The sequence below is a fragment of the Acanthaster planci genome, linkage group LG02 (assembly GCF_054643075.1).
Source record: "Acanthaster planci isolate LZ-2023a linkage group LG02, COTS_SCS, whole genome shotgun sequence".
NCBI classification, from domain to species: domain Eukaryota; kingdom Metazoa; phylum Echinodermata; class Asteroidea; order Valvatida; family Acanthasteridae; genus Acanthaster; species Acanthaster planci.
This window is the reverse complement of record NC_141778.1, coordinates 8,830,617-8,853,296: the sequence shown is the minus strand read 5'-3', so window position 1 is coordinate 8,853,296 and position 22,680 is coordinate 8,830,617. Positions and strand designations below refer to the sequence as shown.

Genomic DNA, 22,680 nt, shown 5'->3' with positions numbered 1-22,680 from the left:
AATTGGGGCAAAGTGGAGATGGGGCAAAGTGGAGGCGGGGCAAAATGGGGATGGGGCGAAGTGGAGATAGGGCGAGGTGGGGAAGGGGCGAAGTGGGGATGGAGCAAAGTGAAGGTGGGGCAATGTGGAGATGGGGCAAAGTGGAGGTGGGGCAAATTGGGGGTGGGGCAAAGTGCATGGAGGTGGGGCAATGTGGAGATGGGGCAAAGTGGAGGTGGGGCAAAGTGGGGATGGGGCAAAGTGGAGATGGGGCAATGTGGAGATGGGGCAAAGTGGAGGTGGGGCAATGTGGAAATGGGGCAAAGTGGAGGTGGGGCAAAGTGGGGGTGGGGCAAAGTGGAGGTGGGGCAAAGTGGAGATGGGGCAAAGTGGAGGCGGGGCAAAGTGGGGATGGGGCGAAGTGGATTGGGGCAAAGTGGAGATAGGGCGAGGTGGGGAAGGGGCGAAGTGGGGATGGAGCAAAGTGAAGGTGGGGCAATGTGGAGATGGGGCAAAGTGGAGGTGGGGCAAATTGGGGGTGGGGCAAAGTGCATGGAGGTGGGGCAATGTGGAGATGGGGCAAAGTGGAGGTGGGGCAAAGTGGGGATGGGGCAAAGTGGGGACGGGGCGATGTGGAAATGAGGCAAAGTGGAGGTGGGGCAAATTGGGGGTGGGGCAAAGTGGAGGTGGGGCAAAGTGGAGGTGGGGCGATGTGGAGATGGGGCAAAGTGGAGATGGGGCAAAGTGGAGGTAGGGCAAAGTGGAGATGGGGCAAAGTGGGGACGGGGCGATGTGGAAATGAGGCAAAGTGACTATAATGAAGCAGAAGACAACATTCAACATTATATACATGTATTAACCATATGCTGCCTGGGAGCCCAGTTTTCAAGCACAGTAAGAGAGCCAAAAATCGGACAAAACAGCTTGGCCTTCTAACAAAAGACGGCACTCGGAACAAAAGACCGAGCTGTTGGAAATTGGCAACATTTTTTCAGTTGTCAATCATAGCGGAGGGAATCTGTTATTGTCTTGAAAAATTATACCACTGTTTGTGGTATTCAGTGCGAGTAGATTACCACAGGGGACAAAAGTGCTCCAGTGGTGAGCAACACAATACCGCTGAATGCTAATCTGGCCCCTATTGAAAAGATGCCAGTAGTGCACTGTGCCAGTTTCAGGAACAAAAGAAAATTACATAACACTGTATAATCTGGGTCATGTTATTTAGCGTCAACAAGCATTAACGAGCGTCAACATAGCGTCGATTAACAAGTTATTGAAGCATATTTATGCAAAGATTTTTATATAAAATGTTAATTGGGATCCTACATGCCAAATTCAATATATTATATCTATCTTAAATGATATTTGAGTGTTGAAATTTGAGTAACAAAGTTGGGCCTTTGTTGTACCGTCCGACCGGCTGCCATCTTGTTTTAGTGTCATGAGTGTGGACAGCAAAGGAAAGAAAGATGGCAGTCCCATACACGGCCAAAAAAATTTGTTTTTCTGCGAGAGTCTGGAAGCAAATTTGGTGTTTCTCTTATACAGTGGCAAGTGTAAGAGTCTCTAAAATATAATAAAACCTTTTTTAAATATGTAGAGGGTATTTTCTTTGTTGACGCTACTTGTGTGTGTTGACGCTTGTTGACGCTAAATAGCATAACCGCACAATCTGGGCTCAAATTTGTTTGTGGGAGCGGAGCGGATATCGGCCCCCACAGTTCTGGGAGTACATGTAATAGTGAATATTAGTAGATAATATTTATGGGGGAGTGCGGACATCCGGGAGTTTCACAAAAATTTTTGAATCTGTCAACCGTTTTCATTCGACACGAAAGCGATCGGGCTGAAATTGGCACAAAATTCACCAGGCTGAAATTGGCACGAAATTCGGGCCTGGTTTTTGGCTGGACGCTATTTTTACGGCTGCAAGCACTCGTTCACGTAATCGGCTAGAAATTCTACGGAGGCCGATCACGGCATAGCAGAAAGAGCCCATAAACGTCCACAAACAAATTACAGAAAAAAACAATGTTTAAATAAATCCTTCGCTGGAATGTATCTTAGCCACGAAACAACGTGAACAACTGAGAATTTTGTTTTCACCAAAAGGAAACACAGATAGGGATGTGTACGAAAAAACATAAAGCCTTCGTGCAAAATGGATGAGGGCACTAGTACAGACAATCATGGCCCCAAAATAATGCCTTCGCGAACCGAATCGCAATTTGTATACTGTCAATTTCTCTTCTATTAAGGAAGTTGGTGGCACATAAACTCGGTAGTTTGTAAAGAAGGGTGGAATTTAATAGCAGAAATACAAAAGAGTGCCGGAATCTATATAGAAAGTGTGAAACACGAAAACGCAAAAATCGAAATCGCTCTATAATATTGATTTAAGGAGTCAACGCACCCGATTAGAAACAAAACGGGAATGCAGATTTCTGGGCTGATGTTTGTTTTCAAACGATTTTGCATCCTAGATTTCAAAAATTTAGCAGCCTGTTGGCCGAATCATTCAAGGCGCTAATTAAATGTGCCCAGCGGTCCCCCCCACAGATTCATATAAGCAGACATCCAGGGTTTTGATCCGAATCTTTTGGTCTTGTTCCGAAATTGTCATTAAAGAATTTCTTATTCGCCGTTCTGAGAATTGAGGCCTATGCGTATATTATAGAGCGATTTTGATTTTTGCGCTTCGGCGTTTCACACTTTGTAAATAAATTCCAGCACTCTTTTATATCTCTGCTATTAAATATCATGCTTCTTTACAAACTTCTGAGTTCATGTGCCACAAATTAACTTCCTTAATTAGTAGAAGAGAAATGGACAGTATACAAATGGCGATTCGGTTCGCGATGGCATTATTTTGGGATCATCATATTGTCTGTACTAGTGCCCTCATCCATTTTCCATGAAGGCTTAGTGTGTTTTTGTACACATTCCGGTCTGTCTTTCCTGTTGGTGAAAACAAAATTCTCAGTTGTTCACGTTGTTTCATCATAGCTAAGATATATTCCAGCGAATGATTCATTTAAACATTGCTTAATTCTGCAATTTGTCTGTTGACGTTTGTGGGCTCTTTCTACTATGCCGTGATCGGCCTCCGTAGAATTTCTAGCCGGTTCGTGAACGAGTGCTGGCAGCCGTAAAAATAGCGTCCTGCCGAAAATCAGGCCACCCGAAAATCTGGCTCGAATTTCGTGCCAATTTCAGCATGGTCCCAACGACACTTTCAGACTTTAAACCTTTTGACGCCTCCCCATTTAAATACGCGTGCCTAGATTTTGCTGGCGTGGAGGAACATGAAACAGGCAGGAGAGGCCTATATGTAGTCGGGGCATAAGACGTGTGACGTTTTGGGTATGTCCCCCGGGCCGTTTTCCAATACTCAACTTCGTCTCCGTGCCAGGCTTTGTCTCCAAAACCAATCCTTATGGGGTCGCCCACCCGCCAATACCAAAGTAGGCCTAGGTGTCCTCTGGAATAAAAGAAGTACATGTAGGCCTAAGGCAGAGTGCCAACAGCAGATTCTTGTCCCTGCAGGGTTTATCTCACCTGGCAAAATTTCTGACATATCCGATACATTTGCTGCTTTCCGTATTCGCAAAACACCCACAACTTTCTAGTGATGGTGGCCACACCTCAACATGCTCAGTGTCAAAGGTCGATGACCTTTTGGTTGAGATAATGGCCTACATGTAAACCCCCAAATTCTCACTCATATACTTACTTCTGCCTCTGTATTACTTATAGGACATTTCCTCGAACCCCCACTCATCGCGCTTAAAGATAAAAAACAGCTCTGTCACGTGTCCACATCTGGGTCCCTTCACTATTCTCTCCATGCATGCGCACCAGTGTTTCTTTAAGCATCTTCTCGTGTCCCCAAAAAACTAAGAAGCTCTAAGAAATTGACGGGTATAGGCGCACATCAGGGGTGAGTAAGTGTAATTTGTACACCTTTGTTAGGTGTCGATTAGTATTATAGTTTGCTCTGTTGCTGTAGGTGGCAGCTTAAAGCAAAATTTTAGCCCGTCTGCGGATCTTTCGTGGGGAGTTCCCGTCATGGCGGCTACCGAGTGTACGGAGCGGGAAAATATGGCTGACAGCCCGCGTCCTAACGTAATGGCGAAACCGTGTTCCAGTGGAACATGTCGTAAGGTTCTGGGGGTGGATGACCCACGCTCACTGTGCTTTAAATGCCGTTTTGGTTCTAATGGGCATACCTCCGATCTGTGTCTGAAGATGGGCTGTTTATCCTCAGAATTATGGTCTTCCTTTGTTAATGAGGCTAAGGAAAAGAACAAACAGAGAGTGGCAGATAAGGCAGCGGCTTTGTCATCGCCAAGGGCTCAGTGCAGCCCCACCAATGCTTCCGTGGGGCGGTTTGTCGACAGGGTAGAGTTCCAACAAAGTCTCAATGACTTTGAAAATGCATGCAACATATGATGCGGAGTATGATGCAAGGTTTGGCCCAGGAGTTGGGCCCTTCAAAAGGAGTCACCCTCGTACTGTTTCCCGTTTGGGTGATGAGGCCCCTCCCCTTGGCCAGTCGGCTTCTATTGAAGGTCAGGGTATGAGGCACATTCAGCCAGGGCGTCCCGTGGGGGGCTCCATTGGCTCTGAGTCTGTCGCTCCTAGAGGTTCTGAGTTGCAACGTGGGGGCAACCATGACAGCAACCTTACGCGTGATGACGGTGGCGATTCATTGTTACTTCATCCAAGGCCTGAAGATTCGGTTTGTCAAGTGGGGGTTGGCCCGCTTCATGGGGCTGACCGTGATTTGGAGGGATCTCTATTGGTGGTCGAGGGCCTCGATGTCAATGCAGAGTCTTTCTTTGAGGTAGTAAAGGAGGCAGCGCATTCCCTTCCAATAAAGAATGCCCACTTCGAGGAACGGGAAGACCCTGAGATTACATCAGCTCGTCATAAGAAATTGATTGAAAAATTGTGGGCTGAGAATCCAGAGCGTATTCCCCTGTATTGGGCATCTGCGATAACAAGGTACAAAATTCTAGAGGAGGACTACAGGAAATATATGGTACCCTCCAGGCTAGACCCTCTGTTGGTCCATGAGATCAGCCGGGTGGTTCCCGGGTTTCATGCTGAGGCTCCCAAGCTCCCTGATAAGACCTTGAATGTGACGGATCGCCGCTTCATGAATATAGAGAAGGAAGCTCGCATTGGAATGGCTTGTGCTGTGTATCAATTTTGGCTTTTAGAAGCGGCCTCCAAGCAAAGTTTTAAGCTGGAGGGGTGCCTCCAGAATTTTCTTGACCAGCAGAGCTTGGAAGATCTGAAGGACCAGGTTGATATTGGTTCAGTTTCTCGGGCATTGGCTATGGCTCAGGAGGCCACTCTGGATATGCCAGACCTTCAGGTGAGGGAAGCGGTCAATGCCAAACTAGCCCGACGCACCATGTGGCTTCAGCAGACACGTTGGGACGATAATACCAAGTCAAAGCTCAGGAAGGCTCCCATTACTGGGGATGGTAATCTCTGTAGTAACAACCTCAAAGAAGTATTGGAGGAGTTCAAGTTGGTAGATAGCCAGCTCGATGGAACCGATGGCCTTCGTCGTGTTCCCCTTCATACTGCGATGTACCGGCATGCGTACAAGCCCAAGTCCACCAATGTCCTCCGTCGAAAATCTTCCTCCTCTCAGAGGGAATCCCCTAACCATGGTTTCCAAGGGGGTCCATCCAAGAGACCTCTGCTGGATGGGAGTAATTTTCGGAGCCCACAGGTCAACTTCCAAAGGGGTTGTCAGGAAAGAGGGCCTTTTTGGCGTAGTGCCCATGTTGGAGGTACCTCTTGCTTTAAACCACAGTAGGATAATGCGGGCCCTTCCTGTTCAACCAGAGGATCAGGTGGGGGTCGAATTAAAAAAAGGGAGGATTTTTGGCAACACATTACAAGCGACCAATGGGTTCTCGAGATCGTGCGATCCGGTCATCTTTCCGAATTCCAGGAAATGCCTGATTTCAACGGAATCAAAAAACTTCTGTCGGCTCACTGGCAACGGGTTCTTCTGTTATGTTCGACGAGGTCGACGCCTTATTAGGCAAAAACGCCATCGAGCCTGTGCCTCAGATCAATAAAAACGAGGGGTTCTATTCAACATTTTTTTCTCGGGGTTAAGGACCAATCCTCACCCTACGATCTCTGAGCGGGTCTATTAAGAAGCAGAAATTCACGATGGAATCCCTCCAGTCAATAGAGACAGCAGTAAAACCCTTCCATTGGCTTTGTGCAATAGATCTGAAGGATGCCTACATGCACGTTCCAGTGAGGGAATGTCACAGGAAGTTTTTGCGGTTCCATATCTTGGGGAAGACTTTTCAATTTTGGGTTCTTTCCTTTGGCCTCACGTCAGCACCGAGAGTGTTCACGAAAATCCTGGCACCTGTTGTGGCTAGGGCGAGAATGGAAGGGGCCCATGTGTTTCCATATTTAGACGATTTGTTGATAAGGGCTCCGAGCAAGGTTCTAGCTCAAGAAGGAGTCAACAAAATTTTTGTTCTGTTAGAAATTTGCGGTTTTTTGATCAACAAGGGGAAGTCCACTTTGACTCCCAGCCAGAATCTTGTATATATAGGCGGTTACTTCAAGACCAATCTGAATGTAGTTTGTCTTCCCCAGGAGAGGAAGGTAGAGTTGTTACAGTTTGTAAATCAGTTTATGGATCGGAGTCAGGCTGCCGCTCAGGAGTTCTTGCGGCTCCTTGGGATGATGGCAGCCTGTATAGAAGTAGTTTGGCTTGCCAGGCTTCACTTGAGGCCAATTCAGTTGTACCTGCTCCATTTTTGGCACCAAGCCTCGAGGAATCTGGAGGCTTTGATTCCAATCAGTGACCATCTTCTTCATCACCTGCAGTGGTGGAGGGTAGAGAAGAATTTGCTGGGGGGTCCCCCTGAGGGGGGTTGCCTCAGAGATCACTGTGATGGTTGGGGAGCCCACGTGGAGAGTCAGTTTGTCCAGGGTCTGTGGTCGCAAATCGAAGTTCAATTCTGGCACATTAACATGAAGGAGTTAATGTCAATGATAAAAGCCTGTCACCAATTTTGCCCCCTTCTGAAAGGCAAACAGGTCCTAATAAAGTCAGACAATTCCACGGTGGTGTCCTATATAAACAACCAAGGGGGGAACAAGATTTCCCAGCCTTTGTATGGCGGTTTGGAGACTTTGGCTATGGTGTGTGCAGAATCAGATCGTCTTGTCTGCAGTGCATATTCAAGGATCCCAGAACAACCTAGCCGATAAGCTGTCCAGGCAGACGTTGATGAATTCCGAATGGAACCTGTCTCGTTCGGTTGTGAAGTCTCTTTTCCGGAAAATGGGCGAGCCAGTGATCGACCTTTTTGCAACAGCCAGCAACAGACAGCTCCCAGTGCTAATTTGCTCGCGGGACTCGTGCAGCGAGGCATTTCACGTGGATGCCTTAACTCTGAATTGGGACGGGTTGACAGCATATGCTTTTCCCCCTATCGCACTGATTCATTTGGTTCTGGATCGCATAGAGCGTTACAAATGTGTGGTAATCCTCATAGAATTGGCCTCGGCGCTCATGGTTGCCGAGAATGTTAGACCTCCTAGTGGATGTTCCCATTCAGCTTCCAGCTCATCCCGATCTTCTGCAACAGTGGGAGGGCAGCGTATGCCATCCCAGACCGGAAGAGTTCCATCTCATGGCATTGAAACTGAACGCAGACTCCTCTGCCAGGCAGGCCTTTCAGAAGAGGTTATTAATAGACACAATCCAGAGTGACGTCAGCTCATCCACAAGAGAGGTGTATAATAGACAGTGTTAAGTGTTTCGAGATTGGTGTGCTTCACGGGGTACAGATCCTGCTAAGCATCTGTAGGGGTAATATGCACCTTCCTGCAGTCTTTGCTTGAGAAGGAATTACCAATACCGGACGCTAGGTGTTTTCCGATCCTCCATCTCAAAGTTCCATAATGGTCTTCGTGGAAGGCCTATTGGTCAGCATGGAACTATTTGCAGGTTTCTGAAAGGAGCCTTTCACAAGAACCCCCCCCCAGGTGTTACTTCCTGCGTGGAATTTGGATGTGGTTTTACAGGCTCTGCCGCGGGCTCCTTTTGAACCCTTAGGAGAGACATCTTTGCAGTACTGTACCCTTAAGACTACTTTCCTGCTGGCTATCGCATCAGCGAAACGATGTTCCGAGCTTCAGGCTGCGTTTTGAAGCTGGTGGGTTAAGGGTATGTTTTGTTCCTGGTTTCCTCCCTAAGACTGCCACTCCACTCCATTTGGGCCAGGATATTTTCCTTCCAGAATTTGGAGATGCCAATTTAGGCCTTTTTGTTAAACGGGCTTTATCCATATCAGTTGAACATCCTCCCTGGTGGCTGTTGGGGAGCAGCACCTGTTTGTTGCTTTTGCTGGCAAGCAACGAGGGCACCCTGTGTCCAAGCGTACCATCTCAGGTTGGTTGGTAAAGGAAATTGAGGAAAGCTGCCGACTTGCTGGTATCCCTTTGACAAACTCAGTCCAAGCTCATTCTACTTGTGCCATGGCCACATCCTGGGCAGTGTTTAACAGAGCCTCTATTAATGATGTTATGAAAGCAGTAGACTGGAGAAGTTCGTCGACCTTTGCAAGACACTATGGTCTTGACCTGTGGAAACGAGCTGAGGGCCAATTTGGCAGAACAGTTTTGCTTCATCAGGATTAGAAGGAACCGGTGAAAACCATATCTTTTTAGCGTTGTCTGTGTACAATGTTCTTTGGTTCAGGTTTTCCTCTTTTTTGTTTTTGTATACTGGGTGAGCAGGAGGAGTAGTTAATTTAGAGAGGCTGCCTCCCACTTCCTTATACTGCTTTGGGAATCTGTCCTATAAGTAATACATAGGTAGAAGTAAGTATACGAATGAGAAAGAATGTAAAATTTCGAAGAAATTATGATTCTTGAAGTATTCTAGAGTATACTTACTTCTGCCTCGCTCCAACCCTCCGTCCCGGCATCTCTACATTGATTTTTCTCCCTTGGTATGTTTTCAGATGCTGAAAGAAGCACTGATGCGCATGCGTGGAGAGATAGTGAAGGGACCTGGATGTGGACACGTGACAGAGCTGTTTTTTCATCTTTAAGCACGATGAGTGGGGGTTCGAGGAAATGTCCTATAAGTAATAAAGAGGCAGAAGTAAGTATACTCATTTCAAGAATCATTATTTCTTCGAAATTTTACATTTCTAAAGCTGCCAGGATCTGTTAATTCTTAATATGCATGGCTGTTATGAGGAAGTGTGGCCTTGTTTATGAGTGAAGTAATTACATGGCCACACTAGCTGACTACATGTAGTGGGTCTTTTCGGATGTAACTCGACCATTTACCATCTGGACTTGGGACAACTTGTATGCTGAGACAACTTAACAGATGGGACAGTTTTCCAAGTCGTCTGTAAAGACAACTCAACTGTTCAAGACTTGAATGCGAGAGAGTTTGGGGCGTTCATCACAGATTGGTGTACATGTATGTGGTCAAATTTGCACGTTATATTACGTTATGATTTGACTCACTGGGCATGGCGTGCATTGGGACCTGGTGACTCAGCATGCACAGGACCTGTGGCGCGTAATTTTTTTTTGTTTTCAACGTGCAGACGGAGACAGAGGAAGAGGTGCTGAACAGGAAGTGATCCAAGAAAGCAGCCAAGAAGTACAAAGAGCGCAAGTAGACAGCCAAACTGAGCCAGATGCTTGAGGATCAGTTCAGCACAGGGAGTCTGCTTGGTAAAGGAAAACTCCTCTCCCACTTCTTCCCACCCCTCCACCTTCCCCTGTCCTTTTCCCCACCCGTCTCCCTTTCTGAAATGAACTCAATAAACTTTGCCAGTTGAATGCGTCTAAGTCTCCAGAAATGAAATATTTGGCGTGCAACATTTTATGCACTTGGATATTTTCAAGCTCATGCATTTTAGCTTCAGATATGTAAAGTTGAAATGAAAACCCGTTTAACTGGAACAGAATGTTGTAGTGGATTTCTCAGCACTATGCTGGACAAAGACTAACTGTGGCACAGTAAAGTGTTCTCTTCCCCCTACATTTTATGCATGGGGTTTTATATTCAGAGAATAAAACAGTTTTGAGTTCCATTGCAATCTCATGCCTTTTAATAGCCAGTTAGGGTTAGAATGAAAAATGGACGCACGACAGTGTTTTAGAAACTCTTTGGGGTAAGACTTTTTTGGCAGAATGATGTAAAGATTAGACTTTTGTAGTGATTGCCTGCCGTTCTGGCATTCAAGGTGGTCCCAGTGAAGACACGTCATAGTTACACTGACTGCCATAAAAACCCCAATCTAACAGTGACTAACAAGTCATCTACTAGCTGAGGTGTTTTGTGAATGCATACTCCAACATTTCTTGCCCCAAAATGAGACAGAATGACCTCTTTTTAATAAAAAAAGGGCCGAAATGCTGAAGAAAAATTTTCTTTTCACCTGGACAGTGTGGACGAGCTGACGGTTACATCCTGGAGGGCAAGGAACTCGATTTCTACCTCCGAAAGATCAAGTCCAAGAAGGGAAAGTAAGCAAGTAAACAACGGCATCACCAAGTAAACAGAAGAGACAGCAACATGACTTTGGATATGTACAAGGCCACCTGACCAAGTTTAATTCTAGATTCCAGTTTCATAACAGTTGCTTTCCATAACGGTTAGCATTGTTTTGTGAAGAAATAAAACACAGACCTCTATACAGATCAGTCTTCTGTGTGCTAAAATTGTTTTGGTGTTTAAGCTTTTTCAAAGTTGTCCCCACCCACCAAAAAAATGATTTCCAACTTCCCCCCAAAAGACTTAGTAATGACCCAGAAAGGTTGCATGAGGCCTGGTAATTTGGGCTTCATTTGAGTCTGCGACGCGTACGAAGCAAAAAAAAAACCTTTAATGCAAATTTCACATTGTGATGTGAAGTTCTGTTTGTTCTAACTAAACTAAAAAGTAAAACGAAAGACAATAAAAGAACTAAACAGAAAAAAGTAAGAATATTGATAGCAGCGTGTTTGCTTTTTATAAGCAGTATTTTTGATTAGCAATGTCCATTTATGATGATAAAAAATCAACTTTATATGTCAGCGAAAGCAGAGGTGTAAATGGGGTGAAATTTCTGAGGACACTAATGGGTGCACTTTTATTCAAAGAAGCCCAGAAATTCCCCTTCCCCCAGAATTGAAGTTGCCAGACGGAACATTTGGTGTCAACTGCTTGGCAAGCTGTACAGAGACTTCCGCTAAACGACCCCGAGACAATAGCAGTGTTGTAGTCGAGACCATCACGAGACCAGATGCAAGATCACGCATAAGTAACAGTTTGAACACAATGACAAATTACATGATTTTGTTGCAGTCCATTTAAATAGCTTTTGACTTGAATTCAGGCTGGAGGTATTGTGTTGGTTTTATGCTGGTCTTGTGAAGGTCTTAAGTTGTGTCAACTACAACACTGGACAATAGGTATGGTGCTGTGTGTACATGTATGCACATGTACATTGTGTTGGTACTGAGGTGTGGCTTCAACAACAAAGGGGGATGGTTCTCATTTGCTTCTACAGCTTGCTGTAAGATGGCATAGAGATCAAGTCTGATGTGATGTCTGCTACTGAAGAACAACCTGTGAATAGGGAAAGATTTGTGTCTTGATCTGGTATCCACATAACTGATGTACATGTACAGCAAAACCTTGAACTATAGGTCGAATTAACTGGGGCTGACAGATTTTTTCCAACTTCAACGAAAATCTGACTTGCACAAATCTGAGGTTTACTGAATATAGTTGCTTAGTTGATTGACTTCAAACTACACAGTTGTAATGATAAGGAGTGTCTATACATGCCTACCAAGGTTTTAAAAATTGGGAGTGGCACAGCCGCACTGGGGGGGGGGGAATTGGGGAGGGGAATCCATCCCACCCGGCTGTGAGAGACGCCAAAATAACTCGGCTCAGTTAGGGTTAATATGGTGTACATATTACATGTATTTTGCAATTTTAACTTTGTGGCGTCAAGACTGGACTGACTTTAAATGGTGACATGAAACATGGCTAGGACAAAACACCATCATTTGGAAGGGTAGTCAACTATTAGAAACCTTTTTTGAATTAATATTGACAAACTACAAGTACATTCTTAAGCAGTTACTGGAAATTCAAGACTAACAAAAGTTACCACTTAAAGCCATGGCGAGGCTGAATTCCTCTTTCAGAATCCCCAGAACTTTTTCCACTCCTTTCGCACCCTATATAAAATAACATTGAGACAAAATGTTAGTGTTTTACTCGAAATAAACATCCATGGAAGAGTTTATTGCTCAGGAAGATGCTTTCCACTGGCAATCTAGTACGATGTACTCCATTTCCTGAATCTGAGCATTCACACTCTGGTAAGTTTGTTTTTGATTAGCTGTTAAATGCGCTTCTGCTGAAAAGGGTGACATTTCCATGTCCTTGTTTTAGACCAGAGCTGCATCTTCTTTCTTCTGGAAATCTGAGGTACACGTAGGGGCATTACTTTTCTAAGACCACAATGAAGATTTTAATACGTACATTGTAAGCGAGGCCCCACAGTGCTGGTCGGCCGATGAAGACAGCTCGTGCACCCAAGGCAAGGGCTTTGAGGACATCGGTGCCTTTACGTACTCCTCCATCAAGATACACCTCCACACCGGAACCACGCACTGCATTGACGATCTCTGCCAAGACGTCGATCTGTTGGTGATATTAAATCAGTCTTCAAAATTTCAGCTACAGGAGAACTGAAGTGTGACTCCACTTTGAACCAACGAATGGAGTACCGGCACTTGCTAGTTCATGCGCTGGTTCTTGCGCTACTGCGTTTTGCACACACAACTCTGCACTTCATGTTTTCAGTTCAGTACTACATGTATAAAGAGGTGGGAAATGGAAAAGCCCAGATAATTTACTAAGCTGTCAGGTCTAGGTACACTGAGCAATATCCATGTATTTTGAAGTATCAATCTGCATCAAGAATCTGCCTATTGCCAGCAGGAAATAAAATGTGTGACTACAGACGCTGGCAGAGGCTCGTGACTGCACCCACTTCATGTAGGCGTGTTATTCTGAGGCACCTACATGTAGCTGATTTGGACTTTACCGTAGCTGGTACCCCGTCCAGCTGTCGGCCACCGTGGTTAGACACCAGGATACCAGCTGCACCATGCCTCACAGCCTCCACTGCATCTTCAGCTGTAATACAGGAATTGAAGAAGGTGATGAAAAGAAAGTCTCACAAAATTAAAGCAGCTCAATTTTAATGTACGTGTACAGAACTCCTTTACATGTACAGAACTCCTTCAAGCATTTCTAAACTAAAGAAGACCTAATGGTAGATTTGAGTCGCACTTTAAACAATTAAATGATTGGAATCCTGCCAGGAATCCCACAGGCCCTACAGTTCAGTGAACTGTAGGGCCTGTGGGATTTATTGGAAAACAGCCTTTCCTGACATGCCTGATGCTGTATATGTTCTTAATTAGGCCCATGTCCACCAAGACTCGCACAACATGCTCAATGAGCACAAATATCCTTAATCAGGGGAGTCACTAGATAGCCATTGCCAACAGTACATGGTATGTGTGAGGGTGCTACAACCTTTATTCAAATTAGATGAAAAGTTATTCGTGCAGGAAATGAGTACCAGTATGTGGGATGTTCCACGTGTGAACACAGAGGCACTCTTCCTTCAGCACTGTCAGACTCATGCCAATGCCCAGATCAACTCTACGAATATTTGATGATCAAAAGTTGTCTTTCTCACCTGTGAGTATACCCTTCAGCACGATTGGAAGTGATGTCAATTGTTTCAGCCACAGAATTTCGTTCCATGTTCGTGAATCGGAAAATGGTATCTGATCAACAATGTATCGCTCGCCAGGAAGCAGAATTTGAGGGAACCTTTCCAAGGAAGATTAACAAAAGTCACTAAGTTGTGTCTCTCAAAGGATTTGATTCTCAAGGTCAAGGCTCATGCTTTGACCCTCGAGCCTTAAGGCCAAGGCCCTCAAACTACTAATTATACAGCTTGTCACCCAAAGACAGGCATGCAACCTAAAAGAAACATTTACTTTCTCCTAAAAGAATTACTTGGGAAATTGTTATTTTAGTATTGGGTTGAAATTTTAAATGTTACCTCTTCAAAACTGAAGACTTCATTTAAATACTACGATGCACTGTGGAGATGATCTCCATTACATAAGACAACTATTTTTGTATTACTGCCCAAGGAGATTACCACATGTGGTAATCAAAACCCTATGTTTACTCCATTTAACACATTAAACCATTGAAAATGGCCGACAGAATGAGGATACTGAGCTACACAGAGTTCTGTTGTGTGTTAAAATCTCTTGTATTTACTATCAATGAACAAACTGTCTCCTGAAATACATGTATGGTTTGTAGTGGTTAATGTTTAATACAGAAGTAAATGAGATCACTTTGTTATTGACTGAAAATGCACAGTTTGAACTGAAGTTGTTTTCTTTCAAACAAACTCACTGCATAATTGATGAAACAACCAGTGTCATCTGAAATAAAAACTTACACATTCATCTGCCAGTTTCATCAAGTTTAGAATTAAAAAAATCCAAACAGTGAAGAACACAGTAATTAAAAGTAAATCTGAGTGGTAAGTTAGGATTTAAATTGAGCGATTGCATACACTTGCAAGACAAACTGTTTGAGCTTCCATCGGATACATAATTATGCTATCATATGCTACATAATTGAAAATGTCACTGCACTGCAGCATGAGCTTCAAATAAAATTTGTGGTATAAGTAGAAAAACACTGTCAGCTTCAATTTGATACCACTTTTAACTGCATGTATTATCTTGGGAGAGACTGAATGCTACCATTAGGGCTGCAGCTTTTGGGTGACATGCTGTATAAAAGTGTACAAATCTAGGGTGTTTCCCTCCCCCATGGCAAAACATGATTAATTTAAAGGGTAGCTGCAATGGACAGGATGGAATTGTTTTACACAAACCTTCAAAACGCACAGGTGTGTCTCAGGCTGCATCCGAATCTGTTGTCTAGAGCTAGGTCTAGGTCTTCACTCCATTAAAAGTACACGGAGACGTGCAGACAATAGACCTAGCCGTAGCTCTGGAAGCCCATTTCGAACATGGCCTCAGATTATCTCATTTTCAAACAGCATTTCAGCGTTTTGGGGTTTTTATGAGCACAACTGTGATGTACACAAGAAACTCCTGCTGTTGAAGACTTTGCTGGAATAAAGTTTCTTTCCTTTTGGTGATTCACTGTTGTTTAAGTACCTAGCAATAAGCAAGCAATTAATCCTTTTAAAGAAATGTTTTCGGTGAGTAAATTCTGGGTTCACAATTTGAACACAAACTAATAAACTGTCCCTGGATGACATCATAACAATGTCAAGGCAAAGGTCATGGCCAAGACTTTTGTCTTCAAGCCTTAAGGCTAAGGCCAGGTCCCAAAAATCAAGCCACAAGGCAGCCTTAAGGCCAAGGCTCAGCATCAAAGCGCGACATGTACATCACTGGCATCGGATGCTTTGTATGTTTAGACTGATGTTTTCTCAAGCTGTGACAATTGGTTTCGACATGTCCCTTTCATACATCGAGAACGACTCAAATGAAATGCTTCCATATTTTTCAGATTTTTTTCCAGCATCCAATCATGCACTGCCACACTATTGGTAGCTTCCAACTGATTGGTTGAATGTAATGTCTTGCACCTACATGTATAGCCACACCCACTCATATGGAACATCGAAACCACTGTAACATTCATTTAAGTACAGTCTGCCACTAGAGTACAGCTACCTGTAGTACCTACATGTACTAGTGCCACAGTCACTTATGAGATTTATTTACTTACGCAATGTCTCTCACATCAAATTCCCAGTCTTGGTAATGGGCTCTTTTCCCCAGCATTGGTTCATCTACTGTTACCACCAGTGCTCTGAAGCCCGCTCTCTCGGCTCGTCTGATTGTTGCCTCCACTCTGAATCTGTCACGCAGAATGGTGAGCTGAAGCAACAACGGCGTGTCGGGGGGCACAGAGGCTGCTACGTCCTCCAGAGTCCTGTTGGACCACATGCTGAGAATCATGGCAGATCCAACACTTGATATGCCTGGAAATAGCACCAAACACTTCATCACTACAGCCTGATACCAGAGAACCATGGTGTGATAGGGTAAATTTGATGACGAATATTAAGTTCAACCAATGTCATCCGAACTCCAGAGGTACGGTATCTAATCAATTTTTCGAACTAAAACTGAGTCATGGTTGCATTGAAGAGATTGCCATGCAACGAAACTGGTAAGGTTTATCCATTCAAAATTCCTTTGTGCACAGGAATATCAAATAAAGACAGTAGCTCCCCTGCAAGATGGGCCCTATGTGGGCATAAGTTTTAGCCAGCAATTACAGCCTGGCCTAATATATGCAGAATCACAAGGTGGAAGTCCACAACATGATATGGTTGCTGTGCCATTGAGGAAGGACACTGTACAGGCATTGACAGGGCCGCTATTTAGGGTATGCACGTATTGAAGGTGCATGTACCATATTGGCGACATGATGTGAACACGATAAATCGATACCTAATGATTGTAAATGTTTCCCACTGAAGCTGTTTTCTTTATCGGGAATTGAGTCTTATTAGCTTTTAGTCTTCTGATGAGGGACTTGAGTTGAGTCGTTTGCTCCCACTTGAGTCAAGTTGAGTCATTTACCTGTTGCGAATTGAGTCAACTTGTTAAAAATTGAGACTTGAGTGCAGTCATTGACTTCTGTCATTACACAATTCTGGTAAGTGTAAAGTAAAGTGAACCATCAACCTGAATACCAGTAACTGCCCTGGACTGCAGAAAGAGTGCATGGCAATTGATGGTAAATATGTGACACTGAGATTTCAAAAAGATGGTCAGGAACTTTGACTAGGGTTGTTTGTGAGGGACAGTAATATGTGCAGAATTGGTATAAAGGGGTGACTAGTGGTCAAACTACAGTCATTGCTAGAACTTGCATTAGGTATTTAAATCACCAATTTAAATCTTGATTTAAATCAAAATGATTTTTTTTGAAAAAAAATCATCTTGATTTAAATCAAAATGATTTTTTTTGAAAAAAATCACTGATTTAAATCAATATATTTAATTTTGGAGGTTAAAAGGCAAAAAATTTTCAATTTTTGAACTTTTTTTACTGATTGGAAATGTTTGTAGGTTTTGCACACTTTGAACAGGAAATCCCTACTGCAGGTGGCCATCCCACCCTTCTTTACTGCCAGATCTATTTATGCAAACAGTGTTGGCAACTCACTCTGCTATAGTTTCAGAGTTTACAGACAACTGCACAGATCAGGACACTACAAACATCTAACAAAAGAAACACAGTACATTAACAATGAGCGTCCATTGTTATTGCACCGTGCTTCTTAGTTGTTGGATGTTCATAGTGGTATATGCACTAACTGCGACAAATTTGCAATTGACTGAAGCGATTAAGTGGAAAGTATGGCTTACATGTACATGTAGAACTTCACAAAATTAAATTCAACATTAGAGATTTCATGTAGCTTTACGAAAGTTGACGTGTGTGTTGAGTATAGGCATACCCCCCAGTGTTCAGTCAAGCGACAGGGATATAATTGTTCACTACTGTCATTTTGCACTTTATAAAAGTAACAAAATCCTCCAGTATCAATACAGCTGCTGATAGGACATGCTTAAAATCCTGGTATCACTGAGCTGAAAACCTGAGTTCAGGGGCCGGAACTTGGTTTTGTGGTAAATGGGAATTATGGCATGTTTCAAGTTACATGTAAAGCTTACCCTTAGCAGTTGCAACTTCTCCATCTTTGTGTGCAAAGCAGTGACAGGCTGTGGGAGACACCCCGACGGGGAACGCAAGACGATGACCAAGGATAGAGGTGCTAGTGTCTCGTTGAGACACGTCCCTCAAACAACGAGGTCGAAGACGATACCTTTGTCCAGGAAAATTCGGTATTTTGGGGAAACAAACAGAAACAAACAAAAATGAAGAGTTAAAAAAAACAATTGCCCCACTAATACCACGCCTAATTCCACAACAATAGTTCTTGAATCATTTAATTTACAATGTATAAATTTTTCAGCCAATGTGGCCATTATCTTGAACCATGCTCACTTTAATAAGTAATCTACCAAGACCCACCTGGGATCACCACGAGTAATCTCAAGTACATGTACATGCAATTTATTAATCATGTTGACAAGAATATTCCGGACACACACATACCCCAGGGTAGAACAAAGGCAGACATGCTATGTGCCCCTTCAACTTTGTTGACTGGGCACTTTTACTTGCTGAACATGAGCACTCTCAAAGTCACCTTTAGGTGGTCTGTTCAGCACCAAGGGGTCCTACCTCTGAAAGGCCTGTGGATTGTCTCTCAGTGTCTGTTCGCCATCAGCTCCCGATCTGTAATATCCCCAGACAAAGTCAGACACGCCTACCTTGAGGTATGGTTCAAAGTCCTCTACACAGACTGGCGTCGATGCCATGCTGAATTTGAACAGCCCAGCTCTTCTGGTTGAAGTTCCGGAAACTTCAATGTCGGCGGACAAAGTTAAATGATTCCCGCACACTCTAAAGGAAAAATTTAAGAAAAGGAAACATACACTGTACATGTAAATGTACATGCACCAGAATCATTAGGGGTTCTGAGCAAGATTGGCGAATTTAAATCACCTTGATTTAATTAAGTCATTGAAAACGACAATTTAAATCCATTCATTTTTGTTAAAATCACTGCTTTGAATCGGCATTCTGAATTTTTTCCTACCTACATTCATGTATTCAGCCTTGTATTTGTAATATTTCCAGGTGTCGCACATTTTAAATGGAAAAATCCCTTCTGTGAGCACTCCAGTATCAGCATTATACACTTTTTCGCAACAAGTGCACATGTATGTATTTTTAAAGCCGGGATTAGAAATGCTGGTTTTATGTAGTGAAATCAAAGCCAGTAAACAAATACTCCTAAAATTAAGTTGTAAAAAAGTGAGTTTCAATCAAGCCTGAGCACTGGCAGCAGAAACATGCAGATCATGTAAAATAAATACATGTGCATGTGATCTGCCATTTTTTCACACACTGGTAAAGTTCCTAGTACATGTAAGCCCTACATAAATTCCTGTAAACTCTAATTTTGTTGAAAGTTATACCAGGACTTTGTTCTCTCAGGGTACATGGGACACAATCTTTTATCTATCTGGCATTTATACGGTAAGTGACCTTGGGCTTACGGTGGTTTGTGATTTTAATCAAATGACTTGATTAAAATTTCTCAATTTGAATCAAATGTGTTTAATTTTCTATAACACAAGAAATAATAAACGAACATTTGACAAATACATGTACAGCCAAATTTGCTAAATTAAGCTGGTTGTCTCCAACATTTATGAAAGTAAAAAAAATTCTGATTTAGGCCTAAGACAAGTATACTTAAAAAAATATAAAATTAAAGAATCGGTTATACAGGGAGAGAGTTGTCTTGTGAACAGCCTATAATTAATATGAGGCTCTGGTTATGCGCAGAAAGAAATAAGGTTTGTCGTCCCCGGTCCCACGAACGTAATATGGGGTTCATGGCCACGACGGCCAACCGGACAAGGTTAACAACATACTGTACATGTACAGCTCACCGGAACCACGCACGTTAGGCAGGCCCAAAGCTCCCGCTTGGACAACCGAATTGGTGACTCATAATTACTTTCTGCCGTACCATTCAGTGTATCACGACCTGATGCTGCTGTCGTGCCAGCAGTACCAAAAATATGTTTGCAACGAAGCCCAGAAAACGGACACAAGTTACACAACACAGCTAACTTGAGCTGAGCTTAGGCCTACATGTAAACTGGCATTTTTAGCTAAACAATGGGAGCGCTCGTACTTGACTCCATCTTAAGAGGACTCTCAACCAACCAGAAGGCCGGATTACGCCACGTCGACCTGTACCTGCCTGCGCCTAGCATACATGTAGACGTACGTGTACCTGTACTGTATGTCTATGGCGCCTAGTACCTCCACTGAGTAGCATACATGTACACGGGAATCCAGGGATGTCGAAGCTGCATGCAATACGCTGCATTATAACCAGGACTATTTTCTTGAGTGCACGAATGTTTGTTTGTCCCGTTAATACTGTAGCGAACACAGAGAAACGTACAACACAAAAGCTAATGATAGAAACGAATACTCTTTTTTTTCCAATTTTCATTCCTCATTAAAGATAAAAGAATGCACACATTAACCCTTCATGTGTTTTTTGAAAACCAAAGCACATGAAGGGTATACAACCAAACACATGTAGGCCTACACACACACCTCTAGGAAAACAACAAGTCACCGTAGGCATATTTTAAAAACTACTTCAAATCCATATTTAATCTATGAAAATTAAATAACAAACGTATAGGCCTAAAGCTTTACAGGAAAAAAGGCAAAAATTATAGGCTAAGCTTACCTTAATGAAGAAAATCACAGAATTATACAAAAAGTACAGTAGAGAGTGACGAAGAGGATCCGTCATGAACTTGTACACAGAGACCTGCAGATGATAGAAATGTACAGCCCGGATTGTTGAATCCGACGCTATCGCAATGGACTTTATCCACAAAAGGTGCTTGGCCTTATAGTATTATGCACCAAACACGCCACCGCCTGAATTAAAGCATAGACCATAGTCTGATGTGATATTCAGGTTTAAGGGTAAGTTGACCACTACCTTCGACGTAATCACTCGAATGATCTAAAAACGAACCAAGCCTGTGGGCTGTGGTTGCATGCATTTTATTTCATTAACTACGACTTTTTGTTCTATTCATTCTGTTCAAGGCTCCCCCACCCCCGTTAAGTAAGATTGCCAGGTTGTTGTTTAATAATTCCATCCCATGCAAATACCTTTTGTCAACTTAAATCGATTTATAAGTACCCCTTGCACTGAAATTGACCAACTTGTGGTTTGCGAGTATACAATCTCCCTCTGACCCTCAGTGGCCCTCTATGGACCTTACCCCGGTGACTCTAGCCAGTTGACCCAAATACATTCACTCAAATTCCATATTGTTGCGTTCCTTAAATTATAGCAAGTCGATGGTAGCACGGACTGTATTAGTGTCTACGGGAAGTGATATTTGGGGTCAACAATTTACTAAAAGGTGGACGTGAAACAAGGGGTTTGGGTGACAGTCAAACTGTATGGTTGGTTTATTGCTCTCACTTCTCTTCATCTAAGTTCAATGTGGATTTGAAGAAGGTGTAGCTTGACATAATAAAACGCACAAAAGGCAAAGTTACAGAAAGGCGAAGTTGTGTACGAGTGTGACTAAACTACGGTTCGGCAGGACCATTGAAAATTCAAGTCAGATAGAGTGGGTTACGGTACGCGTGTGTAGCATCGCACAGCTAGGCTACACTCATCAGGCCGGGCCGTGGTGGGAGCTGTCCCAGACCACCACGGTGACTAGCAAGGGCTGGACGGGGCCAGCGCCGGTATGTACCGACCGCACTGCCGCTCAGACCGCAATGTGTTGAGCGCAATGATAAGATCGCTGCACTGTGTACATGGCTCAGCGTAGAGACGGGAAAGACTGGGCTAGTTAGCAGGACAAGGGTGGCGAGGGACACGGGGGTGTCTCGCCCGGCAATCGGTTCGGACGTAGCGGTGATGGGCCGCTACGACTCTCACTAGCACCCTGGGATAATTCGTACCGCTCTCGCATCGGTCCAAGCTAAGCTAGCGCGTCACTCATATGGTTACATTTCTTCGCCATAAGAATGGTTACTATCGCACTTCTCTCGGTAAGGGTCCAACGGCCGCACTACGTTAGGTTCCGTTCTCGCAACAAGGGTTTGGTCCGCGCACCTGACCGACGAGCTAAGGAAAATCTGCTCTATTTATAGGATTCTAGAGGCTTAGGAATTAATAAAATACGAGTGTCGCTGAACAGCTCAATCAATGAAAATCTTCCATCTCAAAGGGTCACATGCCTTCCTGCCAGAGTCGTGTGCAAGAATCTAAGTGTCGTGTGTAAAAAGGTAAAATACAGAATAAGAAGTCACGTGTATAAAGTGTAGAGCCTGGTGCGTGAAAGTGCTATAAAGGAGAGAAGGAACACAAGATCACGCCAGAGTACAGTATGAATAACTTAATACAAAATTAGCGCCTCTGCTACATATCCATAATGCAAAGCTGAGCTGCATAAGAGACCCTGAGAAATGCAAGGACCGAGAACGAGTAAACTAGGGGCCGCTAGAATTCCAAGATTTGCGAAAGCGCAACACTATTCCCCCTCGAGTTTTTACAACGTCCTCGTTGTAAATGAAGCAAATAGAGTCTTTGTTCAAAAGTTGATAAAGTTCACGAGTAGTCCATGGAAGCTGTAGAGTTCATTGCAGTATAGAAAAAACACTTAGAGTTCAGTTCATGAAGACTGCCACCGCGTTTTGGGCTACCACTACTGCAAAAGCTTGTCTAATCTACAAAACACACGAAACTAGTGATAACGCTGAAAAACAGGAAACAAAAATCATAAGCAAATTTCATCACTGGTCGTCCTTGTAACCGTGGTACCAAAAAAGAAAAAAATCATTTCAAAGCAAAAGAGTCACAGTTAGTCCAC

The 22,680-nt window shown here is 43.6% G+C and overlaps 1 protein-coding gene and 1 long non-coding RNA gene across 7 annotated transcripts; one reads left to right on the top strand and one right to left on the bottom strand.

Annotated features, from left to right (window-relative positions):
* The first annotated feature begins 3,830 nt into the window (after positions 1-3,830).
* On the top strand, positions 3,831-10,711 carry LOC110979546 (uncharacterized). Its single transcript, XR_015424366.1, has 3 exons — positions 3,831-3,922; positions 9,009-9,151; positions 9,612-10,711. It is a non-coding gene; the product is annotated as an uncharacterized LOC110979546 (long non-coding RNA).
* On the bottom strand, positions 10,594-20,750 carry LOC110979540 (2-Hydroxyacid oxidase 1-like). 6 transcript variants are annotated; one of them, XM_087133108.1, is made up of 9 exons: positions 20,523-20,750; positions 18,422-18,655; positions 17,848-17,999; positions 15,884-16,139; positions 13,785-13,921; positions 13,122-13,213; positions 12,554-12,715; positions 12,177-12,246; positions 10,594-11,623 (listed from the first exon to the last, which is right to left on the bottom strand). In XM_087133108.1, the coding sequence occupies exons 2-9, from the start codon at positions 18,556-18,558 to the stop codon at positions 11,559-11,561; spliced, it is 1,071 nt and encodes a 356-aa protein (XP_086989234.1). In that variant the 5' UTR covers positions 18,559-18,655; positions 20,523-20,750; the 3' UTR covers positions 10,594-11,558. The 6 variants fall into 6 exon arrangements, with proteins under 6 accessions (XP_086989234.1, XP_086989231.1, XP_086989233.1 ...); XM_087133105.1 differs by having other exon boundaries at positions 18,422-18,643; positions 20,523-20,748; XM_087133107.1 differs by lacking the exon at positions 20,523-20,750 and adding an exon at positions 19,950-20,103 and having other exon boundaries at positions 18,422-18,643.
* Positions 20,751-22,680: the final 1,930 nt, after the last annotated feature.